The sequence below is a fragment of the Hermetia illucens genome, chromosome 2, assembly GCF_905115235.1.
Source record: "Hermetia illucens chromosome 2, iHerIll2.2.curated.20191125, whole genome shotgun sequence".
NCBI lineage: Eukaryota > Metazoa > Arthropoda > Insecta > Diptera > Stratiomyidae > Hermetia > Hermetia illucens.
The window spans coordinates 156,923,809-156,949,193 of record NC_051850.1 but is presented as its reverse complement, the minus strand read 5'-3'; the positions used below and the strand labels follow the sequence as shown (position 1 = coordinate 156,949,193).

The 25,385-nt window shown below is 41.7% G+C and overlaps 1 protein-coding gene across 2 annotated transcripts in view; it reads left to right on the top strand.

Annotated features, from left to right (window-relative positions):
- LOC119649338 (homeobox protein araucan) overlaps positions 1 to 25,385 on the top strand; it is a 312,591-nt gene that overhangs the window by 210,704 nt on the left and 76,502 nt on the right. For both annotated transcript variants that reach the window (XM_038051444.1, XM_038051445.1), the window contains exon 3: positions 13,290 to 13,408. In XM_038051444.1, the coding sequence (XP_037907372.1) occupies positions 13,290 to 13,408 (119 nt within the window). The remainder of the gene's footprint in view (positions 1 to 13,289; positions 13,409 to 25,385) is intronic.

The window sequence follows — 25,385 nt, the reverse complement described above, 5'->3', positions numbered from 1 at the left end:
CTTTTCTTCATTTCCTCGATAATGCAATGCGAACGGGAGAGCTGAGGTATTTGAAGTTGTACTGGTGCTGCCGTTGCTGGTGGTGTTGTGCTGACAAGGAGCTGCTGCTGCTTCTTTTCTGTCATTCCATTCGACCTGCTGTAAAAGACATGGTGACACCAGGTCTTAAATGCTAGTTACGTTTATATGGACAAGCTGCTGTTAATTTGTTGAAAATGCTCTGAATTTTTCTTTGATATGAGAGGGGTCGTTAAAAAGATAAAGAAGTTACTGTGGAGAGGTTACAGTGGTAGCGCTTCACGATAGTGGGATGATTTACGTGAAAAAAGTTGTAATTGGTAATTAACACATTTTCTAATGGTGAATTTGATAAAACGATAGATTAAAGGGGAGTTTTGATAATGTGGTTCCTACTTTCTTAGACTTCTCGTGATTCCACATATTAAGGCAATTGAGAATGGCTTTATGTATTTACACCAGTGTCTGGCATATGGAAAATCAGCACCTACTTCACAGTAAAACTGGTGGTACTGCTCGAAAATCTTCTTCTATACGTTCTAAATATGAAAATTTAATGGAGCCAGGGGATAAGTTCTCGGTGAGTCCATGGTGGGGTAATAATGTATCCATTCGGTGACTAGTGTTTTGTGATAATTTATTTCACTTAATTCTATAGCCTTATATATCACGTATTAAAGCAATTAACCTGAAAACTACTATTTATTTAATTTTTTTCTGAAATTGTAATACTCCCTTAATTGCTTACCCTAATTATCTGGAATAAGCCAGATGAACAGTTGCCCATATCAACAACCAGGCGTTATTCTGTTTAAATATTTCCAGACTTCTGCGGCGTCTAGTTTGTGGACTTTATGCATTTTTAAGGTTTCGTTTCTCAAATCGGCCACACGAAATTTGGTGAGAAGGTGGAAGCTGTGAACGTGATTTTAAGAGGGGAGTCCTCATACATGCAAAAGGGGGGTGTAAAATTGTTTTTCACCGAATGTAGTCACGTTGGGTATCAAATGAAAGGTTTCGATTAATACTGTTCGATGGGGAAGATGATGGAGAGATTCATCTACAACAGACTCTTGCCCATCGTCGAAGCCAGCAATGGTTTATCGGAATGCCAGTTTGGTTTCCGGCGCGCCCAATCTACGGTGGACGCAATTGGCATGGTGGTAAACCTGGCAAAAGGTGCACTGATTTCTGGCGGCTGCTGTGCCGTGGTGGCGTTGAATGTCAAAAACACATTCAACTCGGCCAACTGGAATAGAATTAAAGGGGCGTTGGCTGGCATAGGCGTCCTCGGATACTTAGCGAATTTGGTGGAAAACTACCTCTCAGAGAGAACTCTCTAGTACGGGACGGATGAGGGCCCCAGAGAGTACATTGTCACAGCCGGGGTACCACAGGGATCGGTACTTGGTCCCCTGTTCTGGAATATCATGTATAATGGACTGCTTGTTCTTCCCGTCCCAGAGGGGACTACGATTGTCGGCTTTGCTGATGACCTAGCTATGGTTGTTGCAGCAAAACACCCAGAAGATGTGGAGGTTTACGCAACGGAAACAGTGAGAGCGGTAAAGTCCTGGCTAGAAAAGGCCGGGCTGACCTTGGCGGACGCGAAAACGGAAGCGGCCTTAATAACGCAGGACAAATAACACTGTAAAAGCGGAGGTCGGTGGACATACGGTCGTATCAAAGCCGGCTATCAAATACCTGGGGGTAATAATTGACACCAAATTGAGTTTTAGGGAACACCTAGAGTATGCTTGCCAAAAGGCAGCCAGTGCCACCACGGCACTTGCAAAAATGTTGCCAAATATTGGTGGACCGAAACATTGCTGGAGGTTGGTGCTAGCCGGAGTGGTGCGCTCCATCCTGCCCTACTCGTCGCCTGTGTGGGCAGAGGCGCTTGCAAACTCTCAGAGACGGAAGCAGGTGAACTCGGTTTACCGGCGGATGGCTTTGAGGGTTTGCAGTGCTTTTAGAACCACATCAGATGAGGCAGTATTGGTGGTGGCAGGCATTATCCCGGTTAACATTCTGGCCAAAGAAATGAGTGTCCTGTACAATGCAAGACATATTGAGGGGCATGCACAGCGTAGAAATGCGGCAAGGTCAGAGTTGCTTGATCCCTGGCAACGCAGATGGGACGAGTTTACGAAAGGTCGGTGGACGCACAGGCTCATTCCCAACATTAGGGTGTGGCTTGAGCGAAAACATGGGGATACCAACTACCACCTTACTCAGTTCCTCACGGGACACGGTGGTTGCTACAGGCTGTATTTGCACCGTTTTGGGTTGGATGATTCTCCGAACTGTCCCAGCTGTGATGGCATACCGGAGGATCCAGAGCATGTGATGTTTCACTGCCCACGATTTGCGATGGCGAGAAGGAGCTTAAACCAGGTGCTGGGCAGGAGCAGGACCCCGGAGAGCTTGGTTACTGAGATACTGGTGTCCGAGGAGAAGTGGCTTGCGGTTAGCTCCGCAATCATCCAAATGCAGGAGGAGTTGCTGAAGGAACAAAGAAGGAGGAAAGCTGCAAATAGGAGAAGGATGAGTGCCTAAGAGCAAACCTACCCCGCGAAGTAATACCTCAATGGTGGTCCCACGGGGCTGGGACTGGAGAGACCGGGGGTGGACGCGGACGTGTCTTCCTAAGATTTTCCACCTCCGTGTACGCACAAAAAAAAATACTGTTCGATGCCTGCCTTATTTTTAATATTTGTTGGAAAGGCGGGGAGTGGGAGGGGTGGATGATTTCTTTAAGGGACCCATTCGCTGAAACTATCCCACCGAAAAATCTAAAGAAAATCATGAAGCTGCCTCTATAGTGGGTTTTTACTGCTAGTTCCGCTTCTTTGGTATGTTCCGCGAATCGTATTTTTACCAACCGCTTAGTGTGCCCCGTATATATACTGGTTCATTCCCGGCATGTGATCTGATAGATTCCGCTCTCTTTCTGCTTGGATTTCGCGTCCTTTAAGCTCCTAAGTCGAGTTTCAGCCGCGCATAGCTGCTTGTTGAGACAGCTTCTATTTTCAATTTTTTAAGGGCATTACTGCCGTGCCACAACGACTTATATGTCATGCTCGATCTCACTGTTGCCTGTCATTAGTGCCTCGTAACGACGTCCACTGTTTCCTGTTATTGACAGCTTATTTCTTCTTTATTATTGCGTCTATAATGTCGGTGTTGTATCCATTTTTTCGCGGTGTCTTTTATATAAGTCAGTTTTTTAATATATCTCGATCTGGTTAGGGGCATGTTTAGTATTCTATGTATCATGCTGTGGAAAACCGCAAATTGATGTTAGTATGAATGGAAACTCGTTGGGTAGTTGTGGGCTTCCTGAATATATCGGATTCGAAGTCTACCCCGTTTCTAACTATTTTGATGTTCAGGAATGGTATTTTTCCCATTTGTTCAGTCTCCATGGTGAATATTATATTTTTATGGAGCTGATTGATTTTTTTAGCAATCCATTCAGCAGGGATTTGTGCACGATGCCTAGCACATCATCATCATATCTAACCCAAAAAGTGACCATTATCCCACGGTGACCAATATCTCCCTCATTTCCTTGGTTGAAGTGCGGTGTTTGCCAGCCATGATTCCAAAATGTGTAGGGCCTGTTTGACATTCCAAAAAACTGCTTTCACATCAAACGAAACTGGGATTTCATGTTCCCTAATTTTAGCATCTTTCAGCTTCTCGACCATCTGGAAGCTGTTTTTTTACAGAATATTTGCTACGATAGTCACCGATAGCGTTTACTTCTTGTAGTAACCATTTTGCAATATTTTAGGTGGGGAATTAGTGTCAGCGATAATTTGCCGTGTTTCGTTACCATTTTTATGTACTTTGGATTGTATTCTGAATCTTGTGTAAGAGGAATTAGGCATGCGTAATGCGGCTATGTTCTTGATAAGGTCAACACATTCCCTTAGTTTTTTCTCCACTCTTTTAATCGACTTTGGTAGTGGATTTGTGCTTTGCTTGAAGAAGTTACCGTTATTTAGTATTTGGAGTGCCAGGTCTTCGCAGGTCACTCTGAGGTAAAAAACTGGTTTCTGGTTTAGTTCCTTAATGATCCGCCTTTGCTTATCGTGTTTATTTGCCCTTTTGCTGTATTGTTGCATAATATTTTTAATGAGAGACCTTCCCTTCTCCGCCACTGGGGTACCAAAATAGCTGCAAGGTGGTATTTGCTTCCTTATGTAAATTCGAAAATACGATATGTGTATGAACTATAACCAGCCCAAAAATACCTAATAAAGCCGGACGAAACAAAACTAGATTTTGTTTTGAAAATTTACCGTCCCTGAGCCGACTTAAAATATAAAACGGCGTTACCATCGGTGATTATGCTGTTAATGACGGATCGCTTCTTCAAAATGGCAATTCTAAATTGATTGGGGCAGAGCATGTTGGTGATTATATGAATATTGAGGAGTCAGCAAAAGAGTGTGGCGGAGCAATACCAAGCACACGTTTCCGGCGGACTCGCTATCAACTAGGCTAATGTGCCCGTCAGGTGGGCCATCGGCGAAAAGAGCGCGGCCGGCTACGAGGTCGATTGAAAAAAGCTAGACCGGTTTACAGTCAGGAATCGTGTGGAAAACGTCATGCCGGTACGTTTGACGTAAGCATACTCATTTGTTGTCGATCCACGCATACGCGCATTCCTCCAAAAATATCCCAACATTACTACCGAATATAGTATCTCCCAGGCAGTTAACTGTGGTGTCCAGTATCACCTTAACAATACTGGCTCTCGAAGGTAGGTTTTCTATCACTCCAGAAGCTCGCTGTTGCGCGGAAACAATTCAACAAACTAATCAAACAGGATATATGCAGACTTTCTAACAGCAGTTGATCATCTCCAGTCCATGTGGTTCTCAAGCCTAATGACGAATGGCCATCGTGTGCAGATTATAGACTACTGAATGCTCAAACGATTCCGGACCGGCACCCCATTCTCCTCATCCAGGATTGCGCATTATTTAGCAAGCTGTCTTGTTTTCTTCTCTCTGAATCTTGTCAATGCGTACCACCAAATCCCTGTCACTTCCGAAGATATTCCAAAGAGAGCGATTTTCACACTTTTTGGATTCGTTGAATTCACACGGATGACTTTTGGCTATGCAGTGCGGCACAAACCTTCCAGAAATTCATCCATCCTGAACTACGAAGCTTAGATTTTTGTTTCGTCTACTTGGATGATGTTCTGGTCGCATCTTCCATTCAGACCGAGCATTTGGCACATCTCGAGTGTATTTTTAAACCCCTCTTTGATAGTGGCCTAATTCTCAATGTTGACAAATATAAGTTTTTCCAGCAGCAGGCGTAATTTTTAAGTCATTCCATCACCTCTAACGGCATTTAACCCGACCCAGACCAGGTGCAAACGATCATGAACTTTCCGTCGCCAAAGAGGTTCTTGGGAATGATATATCTCTACCGTCATTTTCTGCCCAAATTCGGTCATCATCAGGCATTACTTAACGCCTTCCTGCATGGTCCAAAGACCAAAGATTCGTGGAAGGTTGCGTGGTCTCTAGAAATCTTCTAAATATTTGAAACCATCAAGGAACAGCCGGTAGACGCTACTCTTTTGGTATTCCTTCAACAGGATGCGTCCCTAGCCATGTTCACCGATCCCTCAGACATGGCAGTAGTGCTGCTCTTTATAAATTAGTGAATCAAAGCAACCGTTGGGATCTCGAAGCAGTTGAATCTCGCTTAACAGAATTACAGCGCCTACGATCGTGAATTACTAGCCGTATATCGGAGCATCAAATACCTCCGATATTCCGTGCAAGATCTTCCGAACCCTGTCATTCCGACAACGAACCGATTAGTCTCCAGTAAAGATTTTTGGCCATCCATAAACAAGGACATGACTTTTTGGACCAGAGAGTGCATCGCACGCCAAAAGCGTAAAGTCACGACTAAGCGCCTAACCTTGATATTATAGGCCTTTTGCGAATCTCGCATGGCTACAAGTATTGTCTCATGAGCATTGATCGATTTAGTCGGTGCCCTGAGGTAATACCTCTGAAGGATATAACGACACAGTCATGTGCTGAGGCCCCCTATCATGGGTGGATTTTGCGCTTTGGTGTTACCGCTGTAATCACGACAAACCAGGCAATGTAATTTGAGTCTACTCTCTTTTCGAAGCTCGGAAAGCTCTTGGGATTCAAACACAGCCCAACGAGATGCTAGAACATCGGTATCGGACACTAAAGGCAGCCATTATGGTGCGCGACGAGCCGTCCTAGTTGCAGATCTTGCATTTCGTTCTGCTTGGCCTCCATACAGCCATCTGTGAAGAGAAGTTCACACGCTTTGGGAGCTCTAATTCTGCATCTAGGTTCAGGTAAAGATTGATGTTATTCGGAGCCCACTTCAGCCATCATACGAGGGTCCCTATAAGGTCCTTGAGCGTGGAGACCACGAGTTCAGTTTAGACATCGGTGGTAAGTCCATGTGCGTCTCCTTAGTGAGGCTGAAGTCTTTCTTCTAGGAGGCAGAGGGTACTAAAGGTAAGCGTGAACACCGCGCATGTTTTTACGTCCACCATTCGGCCGCGGCCGAGAAGTCTGGGTTATCTCATCTAAACCCCTTGGTTAAAGCTGAGTGCGAACTGCTGTGGCGAAATGAACATATGGCGTTTAGGAGACCTTGACATCGGAAATTGTTTTCCCGATTTTTGAATGAAAATAAAAAATCAGTGTGGACTGGCAGTCCCAGTAAGCATTGCTAAATTAATAAATTAATATATGAATTTGTACGTAATTATTAATAAGTGAATTGCTATTTAAATAAAGATGAGTTAGCGTAAGGCATTACTACTAAATTAAATTAAAATTATAACACAAATGAAAAAGCATGCACGCCAAGTCTCTTATATCAGGAAAACATAAAACCTTTCATGCCAGAGGTATCCAGCTTCCGCTTTCTGGACTTGCTGTTTACAATTTTTCTACTATAATCAGTTCCTCTTGCTACTTTTACACCATATGTATCTCATATCATTTAGTACTAGCTAATTGAAAAGAAAAGTGGATATTATCTAATCATAAATTCATATCAATGATAAAATTGTAGTGACTACTTGCAGTATCAGCTTTGAAGTAGTTTTTTCCGGATCGATCTACTAACAGTTGTGATGCTATTTTCCGTGGTAGGCGTGAAATCCTGTCATTTCAAATGGGGGATATATAATATCAGCACTATAATTAAACTCCCGCCAATCCGCTTCCTTAAATCCGAATAAAATGGGTAAATTAGTAAGAAGTTAGGTGCCTTTTTGTAACGGTCTTTCGATTGTTCAATAATATCTTTTTATCTCCCAGACTTTTATGAGGAATATTTTAATGAAACTGCTGAGGGATATCATCGAAGCTCTAAACAATTTTTTCCGAATGTATCTCAATTTTCCACAAAGAAAGATAAATATAAATGTGGTTATGACATATAAATGAATCTAGTATTCATATGTTGAGAATAGATATCAAGGCTCAATTTGGTAAAGTCATCTGCAACGTATTGAATTACATAACCTCTCGTATTCTAATATAATCCTTATTTAATCTAATTTGAAAAATTAGTTGCATCTAATTCCAATTATAGTGTCAACAACTTTTGAAAATTTGGAGGTAATAAATTTGTATTGATGGTTTCAGCCCAAAGCCTATATTATAAAAGATCTTATACTTATTCAGCCTTGAAGCACTTTCTGATTTAATGTAGCAAAGTTTTTCAATCAGTATTCAAATATTCGCTTATCCAGAATCATAAATTTGTATCGAAAATTCAATGACTGTATTATAAATTGATAAAGATCAGTAACACGAGCTGTTTAGCGAAAGAATATCAAATTGGCCGAATTCGGTTCGTAGGTGTAATTTGAGCTTTAAATAGTTAAACATTATTCAAATGAATGAAAATTTAAACAGTTGAATGGAATCTTATTTCATAATAGTTTATGACTTGTTATCATGAAATTTGATGTTTTTGGATAAATGCTACATTAATGCTCCAAAAGATCAAATCTGCTATGTTGACTCTTCCGAAAATTTCAAGGCCACTAAGGGAATAGTTTTGCTATTGGCTATCAAAAACATACTAATCAAAATAGCACGTTTCAGTTACTAAATCCTTCTCGACAACAAGGAAGTCTTCTCAGCAACCAAGAACCTTCTCGGGAAGAATAAACCAAGCTATACAGTCGCCCCTTATACCTGAAGATCCAAAGTCCCGCCAGGGATCTAAAGTCCAAAGATATCAACAACGTATTGCCATGAAGTGTCTCTCCTCCCTTGAGAATTATCATCATCATCAAGGGCGCAACAACCGGTATCCGGTCTAGGCCTGCCTTAATAAGGAACTCCAAACATCCCGGTTTTGCGCCGAGGTCCACCAATTCGATATCCCTAAAAGCTGTCTGGGGTCCTGACCTACGTCATCGTTCTATATCAGGCAGGGTCTGCCTCGGCTCCTTATTCTACCATCGATGTTGCCCTTATAGACTTTCCGGACTGGATCATCCTCATTCATACGGATTAAGTGACCTCCCCCCCCCATTGCAACCTATTGAGTCGGATTTTATCCACAACCTGACGATCATGGTATCGCTCATAGATTTCGTTCGCGGCCAACAGTTTGCAATTTTTCTTGCTAAGAACCCACGTCTCCGAGAAATGCATAAGGACTGGCAAGATGATTGTCTTCTACAGTAAGAGCTTTGACCCTATAGTGAGACATTTCGAGCGGAACAGTTTTTATAAACTGAAATATGCTTTGTTGGCTGCCAATAAACGTGCGCGGATTTCATGGTCATAGCTGTTATCGGTTGTGATTTTTGATCCTAGATAAGAGAAATTATCAACGGTCTCAAAGTTGTAGTTTCCGACTTTTATTTTTCTTCTTGAGAGTTATGGCGAAGGAAAACGTCTAAAAGCGGATCCGTCTACCCTAGACCAATCCCATAACAAAAATCAGACCACACATGATGAGCACTCCTTGGCACATTTAGGCATCTTTATCGTTCGCCGATGCTCTACGCAGCGACAATTCAACCTCATCGGTCAAACAACCTTCTATCAATCCAAAAATCCCTGATTTGCGATAGTGCGTCAAACAATTCTAGCTGTTCAACACATTGATCAGTTTACTAGCATCCATCATTTTTAGTCAGTCGAGGTCGTAAACTGCTTTGATGTCAGACGGTATTGGATGATATACTTATTTAGGGGGGAGGCAATAGCCAGAGTAAGCAGCAGGGAGAAAAAAAGTAAGAAGTGGAGACTACGCTTAAAAATATGGAGAAACGAGTTGAAGAGACCAAGCTCCAGTACAATGAAAGATCAGCATAGCCTCACAGCTGAAGAGTAGAAATAGAGTTTAAGTTCCACAAAGGACACCCTGAAAATGTTTTTTTAAAGCTGAGTAGTCCATCAAACCCGCGTAGAGTGTGAAGGGAATAAGGAAAGGAAAGGTTCTGCATTGTTGTTGGTAAGGGAGTGCTAGGGTAATGTACACAGAAAAAGTTTTCCTAAAAGAAAAGGGAACGGGTAAATTTGCTCAGTAGCGCGTGTACCACAATTGCAGGAAGAAGACGAAATCACGAAGGAATACTTCATAATGTTCCTTGGTTCACGGGGGTTGGCGAGAGCCAAAATCAGGAGAGGAACTCAATATAAAGCCCAATATTCTACAAGTACGTTTGGGGAAATCGAAGCAGTGGCTGTCAAGTGGAACTTTTCGCAGAAAGGATGTATTCAAGCCTTGACCCTATGGTGAGGCGTCTCGAGCGAAACAGTTTTTGTAAGCTGAAATAGGCTCTGTTGGCAGCCGACAACCCTGCGCGGTTGTAATTTTCGACTCTAGATAGGAGACATTTTCAACGATCTCAAAGTTGTCGTCTCCTACTTTCATTGTTTTCGTTTGACCAGTGCAATTCGATATTGTTTGTTCTTTGGTTTTTAACGCTGACGTTGTCATCATGTACTTCGTCTTGCCTTCGTTAATGTTCAGCCCGAGACCTCGGGCCACCTGCTCGATCTGGATGAAGGTAGACTGTTCACCTCGGGTTGTTCTTCCCATAATGTGAATATCGTCAGCGTAGGTCAGCAGTTGGGTGGACCTGAAGAGGAGAGGATTTGCATTTGGGAGGAGGGAGAGGAGGTTTCAAACGAGTGAAATCAGCCTGGTTTCCTTTTTTGCGCAATTTAAACTGTGATTTTTACGAATCTCAGCGGTGAACAAGACCGCAAGGATTTGGGATAGCAAGGGCCATAACAAGAAACAAGCTAGATAGAATTGTAAGAAAGGTGTCAACCGCTTAGTAACATGTGAAAGAGATCTGGCTAGAAGCCCAGTTAACAGGCACTACGGATGAGTTCAGCCGTCTGAAATTTTGCATCGAAAAATACGCATAAAATGACAGCTTTTCAGAAATGCTTCCATTTTTGTTGTGATCGGAAGTGATCTATAAAATACTATCCATTCGATAGTCCGATGCCGATGGTATTCAGCGGACATATGGTCTGTATGGAAGGAATCACACAATGGTTTGCCTGCTTCTATTTCATAGGAAATACTCCTGCTTAAGGGAATGTAGTAAAATTCTGGGCAAACCTCCCTAGTTTTGTCCTGAAGCAATTTCCAGGGAAATATGAGGGATTCCAGTTGCGGGGTCTAATTTTCAGCGAGTTTTTACTATTTTCTGAAATCTGGCTTCTTTGCACATCTGTTTAAAATGTTCAATTTTCCCTTTCCCTAGAATTCAGATCGGCTTCTTCTACGCTGAGAGTACCTTCTATTCTTGGGACTCTCTCTCTCTCTCCGATGTTCCATAATTTCCGAATTCCCAGAGGTTGAGCTTTCGTTTTTGAAAATCGATACTCCGGGGCAAAAAGGCATCGGATACTCAGTGCAATTTTGGGGTACTTTATGTCAGCCCCGGACGAGGTTTGGAAGATGACAGCCTGATGATAATTGTTTATCCACTTCTCATTGACATATCATTACAGGTCCTCGACAAGCGGATAGCTAACGAAAGTGACGTTTACTTCGATGGCGATATAGCACTAATCAATCCTTGGCCTCCCGGATGCATCGCCCTCTATTATCTTGATCCAAAGACCACGTCCTTTTAATCTTAGGATTGGGCTGCAATCAACGTCCACTTTGCCCTCCCAACGTTTTCTTGGCTTCCCTTCTCGATTTGGAGTTGTTCCCTTGTGCATTCATTCGATGTGGATCCTCTTCCTTTACGGTTCCGAAAATTTTTCGGAGGACGTTTCTCTCTGCGTCAAGGTCCACGTCTCGCATCCATATGGAATGCAGCTGGACGAATCTTGTAATATAGATGCGTAGTTTATTGCGTCTATATACTTTCCTCTATCTTATTATGGTGAGAACCGCATGAAATGCTTTAAGAGCAGTAGTAATCTGTCTTTGTATTTCGCGTTTTTCATTTCCATTGTTTGAAATGATGGCTCCTAGGAAAACGAGCTGGTCCACCTGTTCGAAATCATGCTCACCCATTGCAATGTTCTGCATAGTATCAGCCGCCTTTCGAGTTTAAGTTATGCATTTTATTTTGGATTCATTGGTCCTCAGCCCCACTTCACTTGCTGCTGACTGGAACTGCTCCTTCGCACGAATCATCGATCGCACAAGAATATCCACGTTGTCTGCGTATGCCACCATTTGCGCGGATTTTACCAGTAACGTATCTCTGGCGAGGTATTCGAGCACCAAGTAAAAAGAGGGGGGGGGGGTGACCATCCCCTTGCTTAAGTCCTTCCACTGTAGGAAAGCTTTGTGTCAGTTCCTTTTGGATTTTTACCTGGCCCTCGTTGGTAACCTAGCTGGACTAGCTTCGGTGCGATTATCGATCTTACTATTCTGAAAACTTACTGCCGCTGTTTTGAAAAACAACCTTTATGTCTTTGCTTATGATACCCATATGTGTTGCCACTAAGTGACAAAGTTACCTAACTAGATCAGGTAGTAACCGTAGGTAGCACAAGCGTCAGTCCTAGAAATGAATCTCTGATACGCTTCCTTCAACCGTCCACGAAAATTTGACATGCTGAAAGAGTGACGCCTGGGTGGTTCTGCAGATTCTGCACCGTGCTTGAATTTGAATATTGCTCTGATGAATAAGCTGGGGTGTGCTGGGAAAAATCGAGTATTTTAGCTTATTTTGACTAAAAAAGGAATCGCCAAACTGTATCCCGCGGTGATCTGTGCGAAAATTTTAGAGTCAAAACCGACAAGCTGGGTTTTTCCAAGCACATACAAGTAGCGTCGAACAAAGCTGCAGTAGGAATCTTGGCCTTAAGTCGGCCAAAGCAAACATTGAGGACTTTACTTTCACCAGATCTTCTCATGCGTGTCATGGTGTCGGAGCCAATTCTGATCTAAGGCGTAAGGATCTGGGCTGATGCCTAGACAAGGGGAGGACAAAAATGGCACCATACTCTGAGTGAAAGCCAAGTCATAAGATTTGGCAAATGAGCCGAGATTGGGTAGCACATCGGAAATTTAGGTCAGTGGCTGATTTGAAAACTATTTCCTTACTTTGCTCTGCCTGTACAAGTCCCATGTGACCCCCTGACTAGATATTTTGCAATGGGCTAATCTGCGATCCAGATTACAGCTTTTTTCTTGTGGAAGTTGGGATCGGATTTGTCAGCAACTTATGCAAGCACAGGGCAGCTTCTGATGGTCAACATTGACAGAAAGACGCTAAGGAGTGCTGACGGATGGAGCTCTGCTGAAAATAACTTAGGGGTCTTCTTGTCCTGATAAAAACTGTGCTCGACTGGTGAAGGGACCAGATGGTAGGGGGTCTTCGAACTGATAAATTCCCTTCCTATTGGTGAAAAGAATTAAAGAATTTATTACATTCATCCCTAAAGCCGGGGAGCGCGAGGGTCAGTCAGAAGTAATTTGTCAAACGCTTCCAAGGTAGTTTTTTGATAACATGGAGGCACTTAACTGTTGGTTCGACGGCTTAGCACTGCCCGACATTCAACGCATGAAGGTTTTTACTCACCCTCCCTAAAAAGGCAGCTGGAGAAGAACTTTTTATTCTTGTAGTGCAGGATTGACTACTTAGTCCTTGCACTTACCTTTAAGTAAATAATTTTGAAAAAAGGATAGAAATTTTTCCTAGGTTATTGCTTATCAAATTAATTAATTATTTTTTGTGACCAGGCTAGGTTAATGTCAGTATATACTTTCGTATTTTACAGAGTAATCCCTATGGTTTAAAAGAAAGTGGACCAACGACGGACATGAGTGCGTGGACGTCAGCTGGGCTCCAGCCAACAACAGGATACTATCCCTATGATCCCACATTAGCGGCTTATGGGTAAGTGTAATTTAATTTCAACAGTTTAGCTCTCGTTAATCATCTAGTAGAATTGCGGAGGGCTATATATGACACAAATTTAACAAAATACCATCTGCATTATTGAAACCTACACTCTGACTAGTCAAACTCATAATTCTCGTTTGCACATGCAGATGTGTCCTCTATATCTGTCCACTAGTTTCATTCATTTATTCAACTATTCAACACGAAATCACAATGACTATGCAGCGCGGCCATTACAACTGACCATAACACTGTACAAACAACAATTACACTAGTGCCGCATAAAATATAAGCGTTCCGCACAACGGTAAAAACAATCGACAAAACATTAGTTCCCGATTGCTACTGACATGCCATAATTGTCCTGTAACTATCTCGTTATGGCGCGGCTGGGAGGACTGTTCGTTGTTTGCTTTATATTCAGACACGTTTTTATAGGTTGGCAAAGTTGGCACGCCACCACAAATAACACGCAGAGCATGAGAGAGCCGGGCTATGCTACGTCCACGTCGCGCTTCCTCTTTTATCAGGCCAACCCGAAATATCATAAATCACATCGATTAAATAATTATTAATCCGAAAAGCCTACAACTAAGAGTTCGGACGACTCACACTAGCAATCGTCCATTCGGACTATTGAATAGTATCGCCAGCGTTATCTGGTGGATTTATGTCGATATCTAGTCTAGATAGAGCGGAGGCTCCCTTTGATAGGCCAAGAGAACGGTACGCTTGGCAGATAGACTATTTTTGATTTAAGGTGCGTGAATGTTGGCATTATGAGGCTGTGTAATGGGCGCACGTATAGAGAATGTAATGATTTATGAATGATAACGACTCGCCAGATTTAGTCATAAATCATTATCTGAATATTGAGCATATGAGTGGGGGCCTAGGAATGGGAAGGCGGAGATCAGAAAGGAAGGGCAAGTACTTGTGAAAGGAGCTCGGTGCCGGCCTGTGAATTCTAGGGCTCTCTGAAGTTAGCTAGAAATCAATCAACAAGAAACTTATAGATGGCAACATGCAATTCGATATCTATTTCTTGCATGGATTTTTTTGGATATTGAACATCGTTTCGATTTTACTATTCACAACTAACTCCGTATCAACGATTTGTAGATCGTCGTGTTTCCGGACCGTCTGGAATTTTATTTTATGAAATAAAAAATAGAATGTGAAGTTTAATGTTAAAATGTTACTTTTTTTTCTGATTCCGAGTGCTTTAATCATTTGGTAGTTGAGAAATGGTTAAAATGATCATCTGAATTTATCTAGTTCAACCACGAGGGCAGAGCTAAACCGAAACCTAATGAAAAGTGGCTAGTTTGGCCGCGCAGTTCTACCATCATCTAGATATATCATAGTATAGCTCATCGATACGCGCTTGTACTCTGCTGTCCAAGTTCGGGAATATAGAGAGGGGGGTTCTTCTAGGATACTTCAGTCGCTCTCTCGTTTGTTAGTTAAATGCGCCGCAGAAGATGATAAAGACTGACGTTTTCTTGACTTGATGCACTAGGTGCAGGCGTGTTCGAATATTGAAGGTCAGTCAATGGCGCTGGAACCAATCCTTCAGCTCGTCGAGCGATATAAATGTTCATTGCCCTTATATTTTACGTGGAGAAACCACTTGGATCTTCTTTTTGGCTACCCTTCAATTAACATCATCATCATCAACGGCTCAACAACCGGTATCCAGTCTAGGCCTGCCTTAATAAGGAACTCCAGACATCACGGTTTTGCGCCAAGGTCCACCAATTCGATATCCCTAAAAGCTGTCTGGCGTCCTGGCCCACGCCATCGCTCCATCTTAGGCAGGGTCTGCCTCGTCTTCTTTTTCTACCATAGATATTGCCCTTATAGACTTTATGGGCTGGATCATCCTCATCCATACGGAATAAGTGACCCGCCCACCGTAACCTATTGAGCCGGATTTTATCCACACGACGGTCATGGTATCGCTCATAGATTTCGGCATTGTGTAGGCTACGGAACCGTCCATCCTCATGTAGGGAGCCAAAAATTCTTCGGAGGATTCTTCTCTCGAACGCGGCCAAGAGTTCGCAATTTTTCTTGCTAAGAACCCAAGTCTCCGAGGAATACATGAGGACTGGCAAGATCATAGTCTTGTACAGTAAGAGCTTTGACCCTATGGTGAGACGTTTCGAGCGGAACAGTCTTTGTAAGCTGAAATACGCTCTGTTGGCTGACAAAAACCGTGCGCGGATTTCATCATCGTAGTTGTTATCGGTTGTGATTTTCGACCCTAGATAGGAGAAATTTTTAACGGCCTCAATTAACAACTTAATCAAAATGGCGCCCAACGTGGGACTCGTATATTTGTTCAGTTTCAACCAAGTGAATCTGTAAAGCTGCTTCTAAGTGACGTACCTGTCCGGTCAATTTCACCAATTATCTTTAGATTTTGGGATAACTCTGCTCTTGTGGTTGATCATTGCCATCCAGAAATATCACTTTGACCATTCTCAACATTAAATAGCCATTACAGTTAGTTGTCACCAACCATTCCACCTCGACATTGGCATTCACTCAGAAGCTTCCTGCGACATCTCTCATCTTTAATTTATTTCAAAATATGATATTCTAACCCTTGATATCAATCACAACAAACACCAAACATCAGCGAAATTTTATTTCCAATTGAATCATGCGGAAAATCGGGTGGAAAAATATTGTAATGAAGTCCCGTTTACACGCTAGTTTTTCCCACTTTTTTACATATTACATTGTAAGTGGTAGAGTAAGAATAAAAAGTAATATCCGAAATGAAACTATTAAAGCATGACCAGACCATTTCCTCCTTTCCACAACATTCGAGCCAAAAACAAAGTGAAGAAATCTAACTTGACAGAATCACGCAATTTTCTTTTGTTTTGATTTACCCATGTTGGGCGCCGATTTGTTAAGGGTAGGTAATCTGCTATAAAATCTGGCATTAGTTCAAGAATGTTTTAAAAGTCGAACTTTCAAATGTTATTCTATATTTTTCCTGGGTTTTCTTAAAGTTTCTTTAAGGGGTTCTTTTTGGGGGAGATATTTTTTGGGAGCTTACTGGATAGTTCTTAAAAAATATTCGAAGTTTCCGCGGTGAAGGGAGGATTTCTTTAACTTAATTTTTGAACTGACATACACTTGAAGTTATTAATTTAATCCGTAACTAGCCTTACAAACTTTTTTATCAATCTTATATCAAAAAGATATAATCTTTCGAATTTCTTTCTTCACTTCTGGTCGATACTCGGGAGTCAAGGCTCGTAAAGTAGCAAACCACTCAATCCTAAAATATTAAATGATATTTCGTTACGCCTCCCCTTAAATTTCCCACAAGAAAACACTTTTCATTTTCTCCTTTCACCCTTTATCACCCTCACTCACCCTTTCGCCGCCTATTACCACCTTCCATCGTCATTTCTCTTATTGTTTGCCTTGTGCCCGGAATGTCTTTTTGATTTGTTCTGTCAACACTGTGAAATCGTTCTTGTCGCGAGCGAGATTTTGAGCATAACGAAGCAAGGTGTACTTGGTGTACTTCCACCTGTATGGAGGTATCCGTCCATATTAACTGCTAACGGTACGAGTATGATATACGAATTATTACACCGATGACTGCCAAACGACAAACGCCTGGGTTGGATTGTAATTTAGAGTTGTTTTATGACTTTCAATGGTTTTTTAAGGAGTCTTTTTTTCTGTTATTGTTATTGCGGTTGTAGTTAGTGTTATTGTCGCGTTTGTTGATGTCAATTGTTCTTCTGTATTGCTAATGCGGAATGTTTCGCGGTAATTAGAAGAAATTTTCTCAGGATGCACGCTAACTTTGGAGCCATGTTCGCGGTTATTATGGTTCGTAATTTCACTGCGAGAATTAGAATTGGAGGGTAATTTTGCTAGAGTCCCAAAGAATTCTATCTTCTTCTGAAAGATACAGAAAGGCCTATAATTCCAACGGATCATACGTCATTACTATGCAAAGTATTTTTGGAAACTACTTTTATTTCCTCCATTTTTCTCATAAATTTTTCGGCGTTTTTGATCGGAAGTTACACCTCTAGTTTGGCTGAAATTGCTGAGTCTTTCGGGCACAAACTTCATAAAAAGAATGGAAATAAAATCTTAAAGGCAGTTATTTATTTAAATTCGAGGAGTATTATTTCTTTAATTTTGAGCAGTTGACTTTTTGTATGTAGAACTTGGGCTAGTTTAAATAGCGTTTAGAGTTCTCTTATTTGGCTTTGACTGTGCTTACATATTATAGTACCTTCAGCCCTAATATTCATTAAGGAACCTTATAGATTCCGTAAATGGGAAACAGTATTCAGTTTGGAACCTAAGAGTTATCACAGATAAGATATGATTCTTCAAAATTGTAGGTCTAGCTGGGCCAAACAAAACTCTTGTCGGTTGATATTTTCGGGACCTAAAGGGAGTCAAATTCAATTTTCACTTGGTTTTCGTGTTTTAAACTAAGGGACCAGTCCGAATAGTAAATTAACAGTTTAACAAACCCATGGTCAATTTTTTGAAGCAAGGCGTAAAGATACTGTTACATCTTTAAGACGAATTTATTACCCAATTTTGTTTATGCTTTGAAAAAGTGCATCTTCGAACATTTTTTGAAAGCTGATGAGCCTGCCCAAAAAACTCTTGGGGTTCCAGGGAAATATACACAAAAATTGGAACAAAGGATTTTACCATTCAAAGTTCGCATTTTATTATGTAAGGCACCCGATTAGTTCGGCTTTACAGATCTTGCCCTTCAGCGATGCCAGTAGGCATGCCTACTCAAAGCGATTGCCGCAATGTAGTTTTCAACGTTTTGCGAATTTCTGCTATATTATGGTTGTATTTTCCGCCCTGATTTGATTTTGTGACGGCCCTCCGAAACAACAATGGCTTGATACGGTGGGTCCTCGTAATTGACTCTAATTCACGTTTTTGACAGAACGGATCAAGATGAGTCGACTCCGCTAAACGGGACAAAGGCTACAGAAGAAGAAGGCTTGTGTAGTTCTATTTCCTGCGCACTGCTTTCAAAACAAGAAATATTTCGGCAGTGGATCCCAAAAAAACCAATAACGAAACAGTGAGTAGTGGTGAAAGACTTTCACATGTTTTTCTGGGGATATGCGTCACTTCTATCATTGTCACCTTGTGGAAATATTCCTCAGAATGAACTGATCACACCTGAGGGTATTCGCCCATTATTAGAGTGATGATCAGGTGAGAAAATTTCTACCTAACAAGATATGTATGACGACGCGGTGGTTGAACAGGGAGAGTCCTAGTCCATCAACCATGCCCCGAATTCGAAGCACTGGTCGTTTGAGGCCCGACTTTTGGTGGTACGATCCAATATGTATTATTGCATCAAGAGCGTCTGAAATGCATAAGCTAAGGACTTCACGTAACCTCAAAGACAATCATCGAGAGTGTCAAGTCACATGATCGTGGCGACCAATTGATGAACAATTCGCAATGAGATAATCTAGTCGCGAATTTTTTTGTAGGGTTCCGTCTCTAATATGGCATGTAGAGCCGTCTTGTTGGAATCACTGCTCGCAAATATCGGTGTTGTCAAACTCTGGCCATAGAAAGTCTGTGAATTCGCTTTAATCACAGGACCATTGAGTAGAAGTGTTTCTTCTTCGTTTTGAAAGAAATGAGGAACCATGATGCCGTAATGCCATACCCCCCATCGGATTGTCAATCTTTGTGGTTGCATTGATATTTGATCAATTTTGCTTGTTTATATAGCCGCTGAGTCAAAAATTGACTTTGTCAGAGAAGATCGTTTTTTGGCCAAAAACCCAAATCTCCGGTCAGTATTTCCAGTGCCCAATTAGCGAACTCGCGGCGTTCTCCATTGTTATCTAGCTTCGATTTCTGATATCTGCTTTAGAACTAATTAAAACTCTCCAGAAAGAAATAGTTAATACTCCAACATTCTGTGCCACCACTATTACCTTAAGATGGCTGACGGTTTCGTCCAGGGCAGAGGCAACTCATAAGACGTTGCCTCACCTCTACCCTGGGGATAGCGTGATCCAAAATGGCTTCAAGTGGTAACCGCTCCATTTAACGTAGATATAATCGCTAACACGACAGTAGTGCGAATTATATTCAAGGTCCTTTCCAGCTAGGTCTTTATACTCTTTCTTTATCGTAGCCTCCTATGGAACGGGAAGCACAAGCACTCATTCATTATACATGACATTCCACAGCAAGTGACCCAGAACCGAGCCCTGTGGTACCCCCGCTGCGACGATGTATTCTTTGGGACCCTCATTCCTCCCGTACCAGAGAGCTCTCTGAGAGGTAATTCTGTACCAAACACCCTAAATATCCAGAAACACCTATGTCACCAATGCGCTTTTAATTCGGTCCCAGTTGGCGGAATTGAATGCGTTTTTGACATCCAACGCCACCACACACAGCAACCACCAGCATTCGATGCGTCTTTTGCCAGGTTCACCACCATGCTTATTGTATCTACCGGAGAGTGGTTGCGTCGAAACCCGTATTGTCCCTGCGACAGGCCATTACCTAACTAAGTATTCATACCCAATTCCAATAACAGCATTGATTGTCTCTTTCGACTCTAGTTTTGAAGCCGACTATATGTACCAATCTACCTAAGGCAGCCACTCAGTATGTAGTTATGTTTTTCACTACTCTGGTAAGCTCCATCTGGACCAACCCCTTTACCGAATAGGGTAATGACATAAAAAGAAGATCGACTTAGTATCTAATGCTTACAGACTCTATTCTCTACTTTTATTTTAAATCATTTAAGATTAGATAGAGTAAGGCAGTTGTGAGGATCTTTGTTTGAAAGTTTCTGTGTCGTACGTTATAGTTATCATCATCAATGCGCAACGGATCCAAACCGTATCTCGACCACTCGTCACGCCTTTCTCCGATTATCTGAAATTATTCCGATGGAGCTCTTCAGTTGTCAACTGCGTCAACATCAACTGGATCTTCCGAATGCTTGCTTGGATTTCCCTTAGGCTTTATCCATGTTTAATTGCTTTATGTATTCGTTTGAGCATCGTTTTCCGTTCCACATTTTTAAGGTGTCGCGGATATGCAGCTCTCCAGTTTTGATTAATTTCAACACAGATGGTTTGCCATATTTACTGCACCGTTGTAAAAAAATTCACCGCTCTGCCCCTTCCTTGTCAGGCTACACAACTTTCTGTAGAATTTCTCACTTCAATACGTCGTAAACTCTACAAAGTTTTGTGTAAACGTCCACCTACATGAAAAGAGTTTAAAGGATACAAGAGTGGTTTTTCCCGTGTGTAGGCTCTACAGCTCATTTCGAGCCTTGGCCTTTAGGATGTCCTTTCCCCAACCATCTCGATCCATCGATCGCGTCCGCTAATTTTGAAAGATGAATGAAATGAGTTTCCGGGGTTTTCTTGTTGATTTTCATCCTTCTGCCTTACTTCGAATATTCCTTTAGGTATCCGGGTGTCATCCGTGCACTTAAATTAGGCAACCCATTGCGACTTCCCAAGTTTTATTAAATCAGTACAACTCATAATTGTCTCTCGTCGTCATTGGGCACCCTCTCTTTTAGTTCTATTTTAATCCTTTAGACCTTTCTTTTGAAGGCGTTGACGAGATTTTCCGAAGTTTATGTTAGGGTGCATGTTTCACAACTATTCCATGACACATACATTTTCCAAGCTGTACTCGTCAATCGTTATATTTTAAATAGTTGGCTTCATTTTCTTTGTACATTACACTTTCAGCAATAATTCTGTCATATACCTGCTTGAAGTCCTTGAACATTTGGTGGACAGCGATTTTGAATTTCCAGCTTATTTCTTGAACCTATTTGACAGTAAATAGCTGGTCAACGGTCGATCTTCTGCTCCGAAAGCCTCCTTGGTATTCACCAACTACCTTATCGAAGTACAGCATAATTCTTCCCTCTAGAATTTTTGTGAAGATTTTATAGATCGTGCAAAGTAATCAGATGCCTCTGAAATTGTTACATGCCAACTTATGTCAACTTGTTGGCGGTTCAGTGTTCCCGGTGCTCGACCATAATTCTCGTGAGTTCTGGTAATTGAGTTGTGTGTGAGGGGTTGAAAAGTTCTTTGAAATATGATGTCCATCTCTCACTTTATTCACGTTCTTCCTCTATGATTGCATCGTTTTTACTTTCGCAAAGGATGGTTTTGCTTTGATCGATACACGCCTCTAGCTCTTCACTACTTTGTAGGCTTCCCTTGTGCGATTACTTCCAATGTTCTGTTTTGCCAATTAATTGATCGTCCGAGATTTTCTCAATTTTTTTTCTTCGCGGTTGTGTTTCATTCTATTGTACTTCAGCCTCATTTTTCTTGTCTAGCGCTTCCTGGCATTCATCGTCAAACCAATCATTCCTCCGTCGCCGGGATTCACTTCCAACTGTTGTTGTTTTGATAGCTCGTTTTAAGTCATACAAGATGTCATCTCTAGACTTCGCCGTCAGACTCTTGAGAATAGGACCTAATTAATCTTCCTTACCTTACCTTATATTCTCCCCTCCCCTATTAAATCATTTTTTAGGTTCCCATCTCATATTTTCGAAGTGGGTTAGTTTCTATTCTGCGGGACTTTAAAACTCGGCACTTGCTTTTTACCGTGTAGTGGTCGCAGTCACAGCTTACTCCTCGCTATGATCTCACGTCTATTATTATTATTATTAAATTTGGTCCCCTTTTTATTGACCGATTAGCTGGTGTTTTAGACTCCAAACATAAAAACGCCCCTTGCGTCTACTATACTTCCTGCCGCTATTTTTGCGTCATCCGTCATCCATGAACGCTATTGTTCAAGTGAATTTAACTCGTATAGTGCTATTGATGTCAATTCCAGCGGAATATCCAAGAGCATGAGAGCATCCCCTCGCGTTTTTCCCAAGTCGGTTGAGAAAATTCTAGCTATGCCGTGTAACTTTTGACATCAAATAAAATTATAACCTAATGTTTCGTCTTCATGGTTACTCATGCCATGCCAACGCAAAACATTCTTTTGTTCAATATCTTATGGTCCACATATACTGTGCTAATTAGAAATCCACGAAAATCAGGGACCAATACTTCCGGGCAGGCCAATGTTCAATTCCCAAAACTCTTCCCATGGAAATACTGGGAACTCTTGGATTATATTAATTTTGGCTTGGCAGTTGTTTCTGTGTGTCCGGATAGCTGAGTGGTTAGAGCACAAGGCTGTCGTACGGAAGGTCGCGGTTCAAATCTCCCTGGTGGCAGTGGAATTTGTATCGTGATTTGACGTCGGATACCAGTCGACTCAGCTGTGAATGAGTACCTGAGTCAAATCAGGGTAATAATCTCGGGCGAGCGCAATGCTGACCACATTGCCTCCTAGTGTACCGTTACGGTCTTGAATGAAGTGCTCTAACACACTTCAAGGCCCTGATCCAACATGGATTGTTGCGCCAACGATTATTATTATTAGTTGTTTCTTCCAAATGCATTTGATTTATTGAATCGGGCAACTAGTCTCCAACTTCGTTAATAACAATGAGGTTTGTACCAAACTTCGCTAAATCATGCCGTATGTTAGGGCTCACGTTGTTACTGCTTGGGACAAAACGTTAAAAGTGGAGAGAGAGAGGAGCAACATGCTGGAATCGCCCTTTCTTTGCCAAAGTTCTGTGACGCTGAATAATTTAGAATCCACGCATTTCCTAGACGTGTCTAGAGGGAGGCAAAAATTAGAGCTAAATTTCTGAACTTTACATGGGTACATAAAAGCGTTCATTTTCTTTTCCGAAAAGCATTTTACTTTTATGACTTGTTTACATCCCCATTAAAGTCAAGAGGATGTAAGGCATCCTCCTATCGGAATATCTCATAAGTCAATAAAATCACTGAAATGACAAATGACATAATGGCATATTGGGGCGCACTGACCTGATAAATCTTATTCAGTAAAGCAAAGCGGGCTCCAAATATATCGTACTTCCTGCATCGTATCCTACAGGTGGAATAACGGACTAATCATTTCATTCTCATGAAAAATATCACTTTCACCCGTCCCTATATAAATCAATTCCATATCCCCAGCTTCCATAAGAAGGAAGGCAACAAGAAAAAGGAAAACAATCCACTTCCCTCAAACATATTGGAAAAGTAACCCCAAATAATACACCCGTAATACTTAACTCAATAGCATATCAATGAGATCACCTCGTCTACTCACTCAGTATTCATTCCCTATCCTTTTCAAGACAATTGCCCTTTACTTAGTGCACACTTTAGGCACTTGCCCATGAGGAGCTCAACAAGTAGCCGCAATCGAAATAAATCTTTGCAACCCCATTCCTTCATCCCTTCTGCAATAATGATAAACGAATAAAAATGTTTTTTTCTCCGGATCCAAAGGAAACCGAAGAGATGTGACGTGGAGAAAAAACCTAAGAAGAAAATATTTATATCAACCCAATTTCCTCCAGTTAAGCACTACGTTCCCGGTACTCTGCGCCATACGGGAGAGAAATAGAGAAGTGGCGAGATTGGATATTATGGCATGGACAAAAAAGATCTATGTACTGGCGACCAGACCACCCTGTAATCTTTGTAGAAGGTGTAAGACAGCCGTTTTCATCTCGTAAGCATGAAACTTATAGTATCCTCAATACTACCGGAAATAAGAGCCATAGCAGTAATAGCATAACAACGAGCCCTCTGCCTCCCCCCGTTAAGCACCCTATTCGTCGTTCAAATGGCCATAAACGAATTGGATAAAAGTCCTTTTCCGGAATGTCGTTTTGCGGTGTCCTTGCTTCCTACTTCCTTTCAACATAGCGTCGAGCATTGAGCTCTCTATCTTTAAGCCCCGCTCCCGTTCACAACCCCGCTTGCATATGCCTTTTGAAAACTCATCCTTGTCAGAACCTTGCTATTCGGCCAACAACAGCAGGACTTAACCAGGCGGACAAACGATGACAATTGCTGCTTTCGATTTTTTTTTTTTGTACTTTCTACTCAGATTCCTTCCCCACAATGTTTTATGTTCATTGCTCGCACTTGTACTTTTCCTGAATTTTTCTTCGATATTTCTCTATCAATTTCTCGTCATCGTCTTTTCTTATTTTAATGTTATCCCATTGATTGAATAAAAAGGACGCTGATTTATCGAAAACAAGGGTAGGATGTGAGAAGATTTTCCACGTTGTTAAACGGACTCGAGGGAAAACGAGGGCATGTAGAAACTAAAGATCGCGGTGGTGCTTGCACTGGACGAGGAAGGAAGGAATGGATAAAGGAAAATTCAAGGGAAAGTCTAAGAATTAGATTTTGATTTTTTTTTTCTTGATTTGTGTCATTGATTTGGGGTGGTTCCTGTGCGGCTTGGAACACCGGAAAGGCGGTCGCGAGAAGTTTCGAAACGGTGCAAAGGCAGTGAAATTGCCACGGAAGCATTATAGTTTCTGGCAGTGTATAGTGCGAGATTCGATGATATCGAAGCTGGTTTTTGCGGGGTGGGGAATTTAACCCATATTCGAAGGTCTCGAGAGAGTTGCTTGCGAAATTTTGTCCTTTTCGCCAAAAGTAAATTCCTCTAAATTATAGTTCTTTATAGTTTTGCAACTCTCTACAAGCATTTAATTCACTATTGAGAAAGTCAGGTGCCGTTCGTTTGACCAGAGTTAAGGGAAGTTGCTGGAAGCTTAGTAATCCGTCCGGATTCGCATTCGATTTACTGTAGTTGGTTGTTATGATTTTAAAGTTATATCTTCCAATGAAGCCTGCAAGCAGATATATTATAATAAAATGGTGCACAGTATCCATTAGAAAAACATGAATATTGTGGAAAAATTAAATTTTCCGCGTCCCTTCACAGCACCGGCTCTCTTTATACTTCTGGGTTAACCGCATCACCCAAAAAACACCACCACTACCGACCGTAACGGCTCAATTTG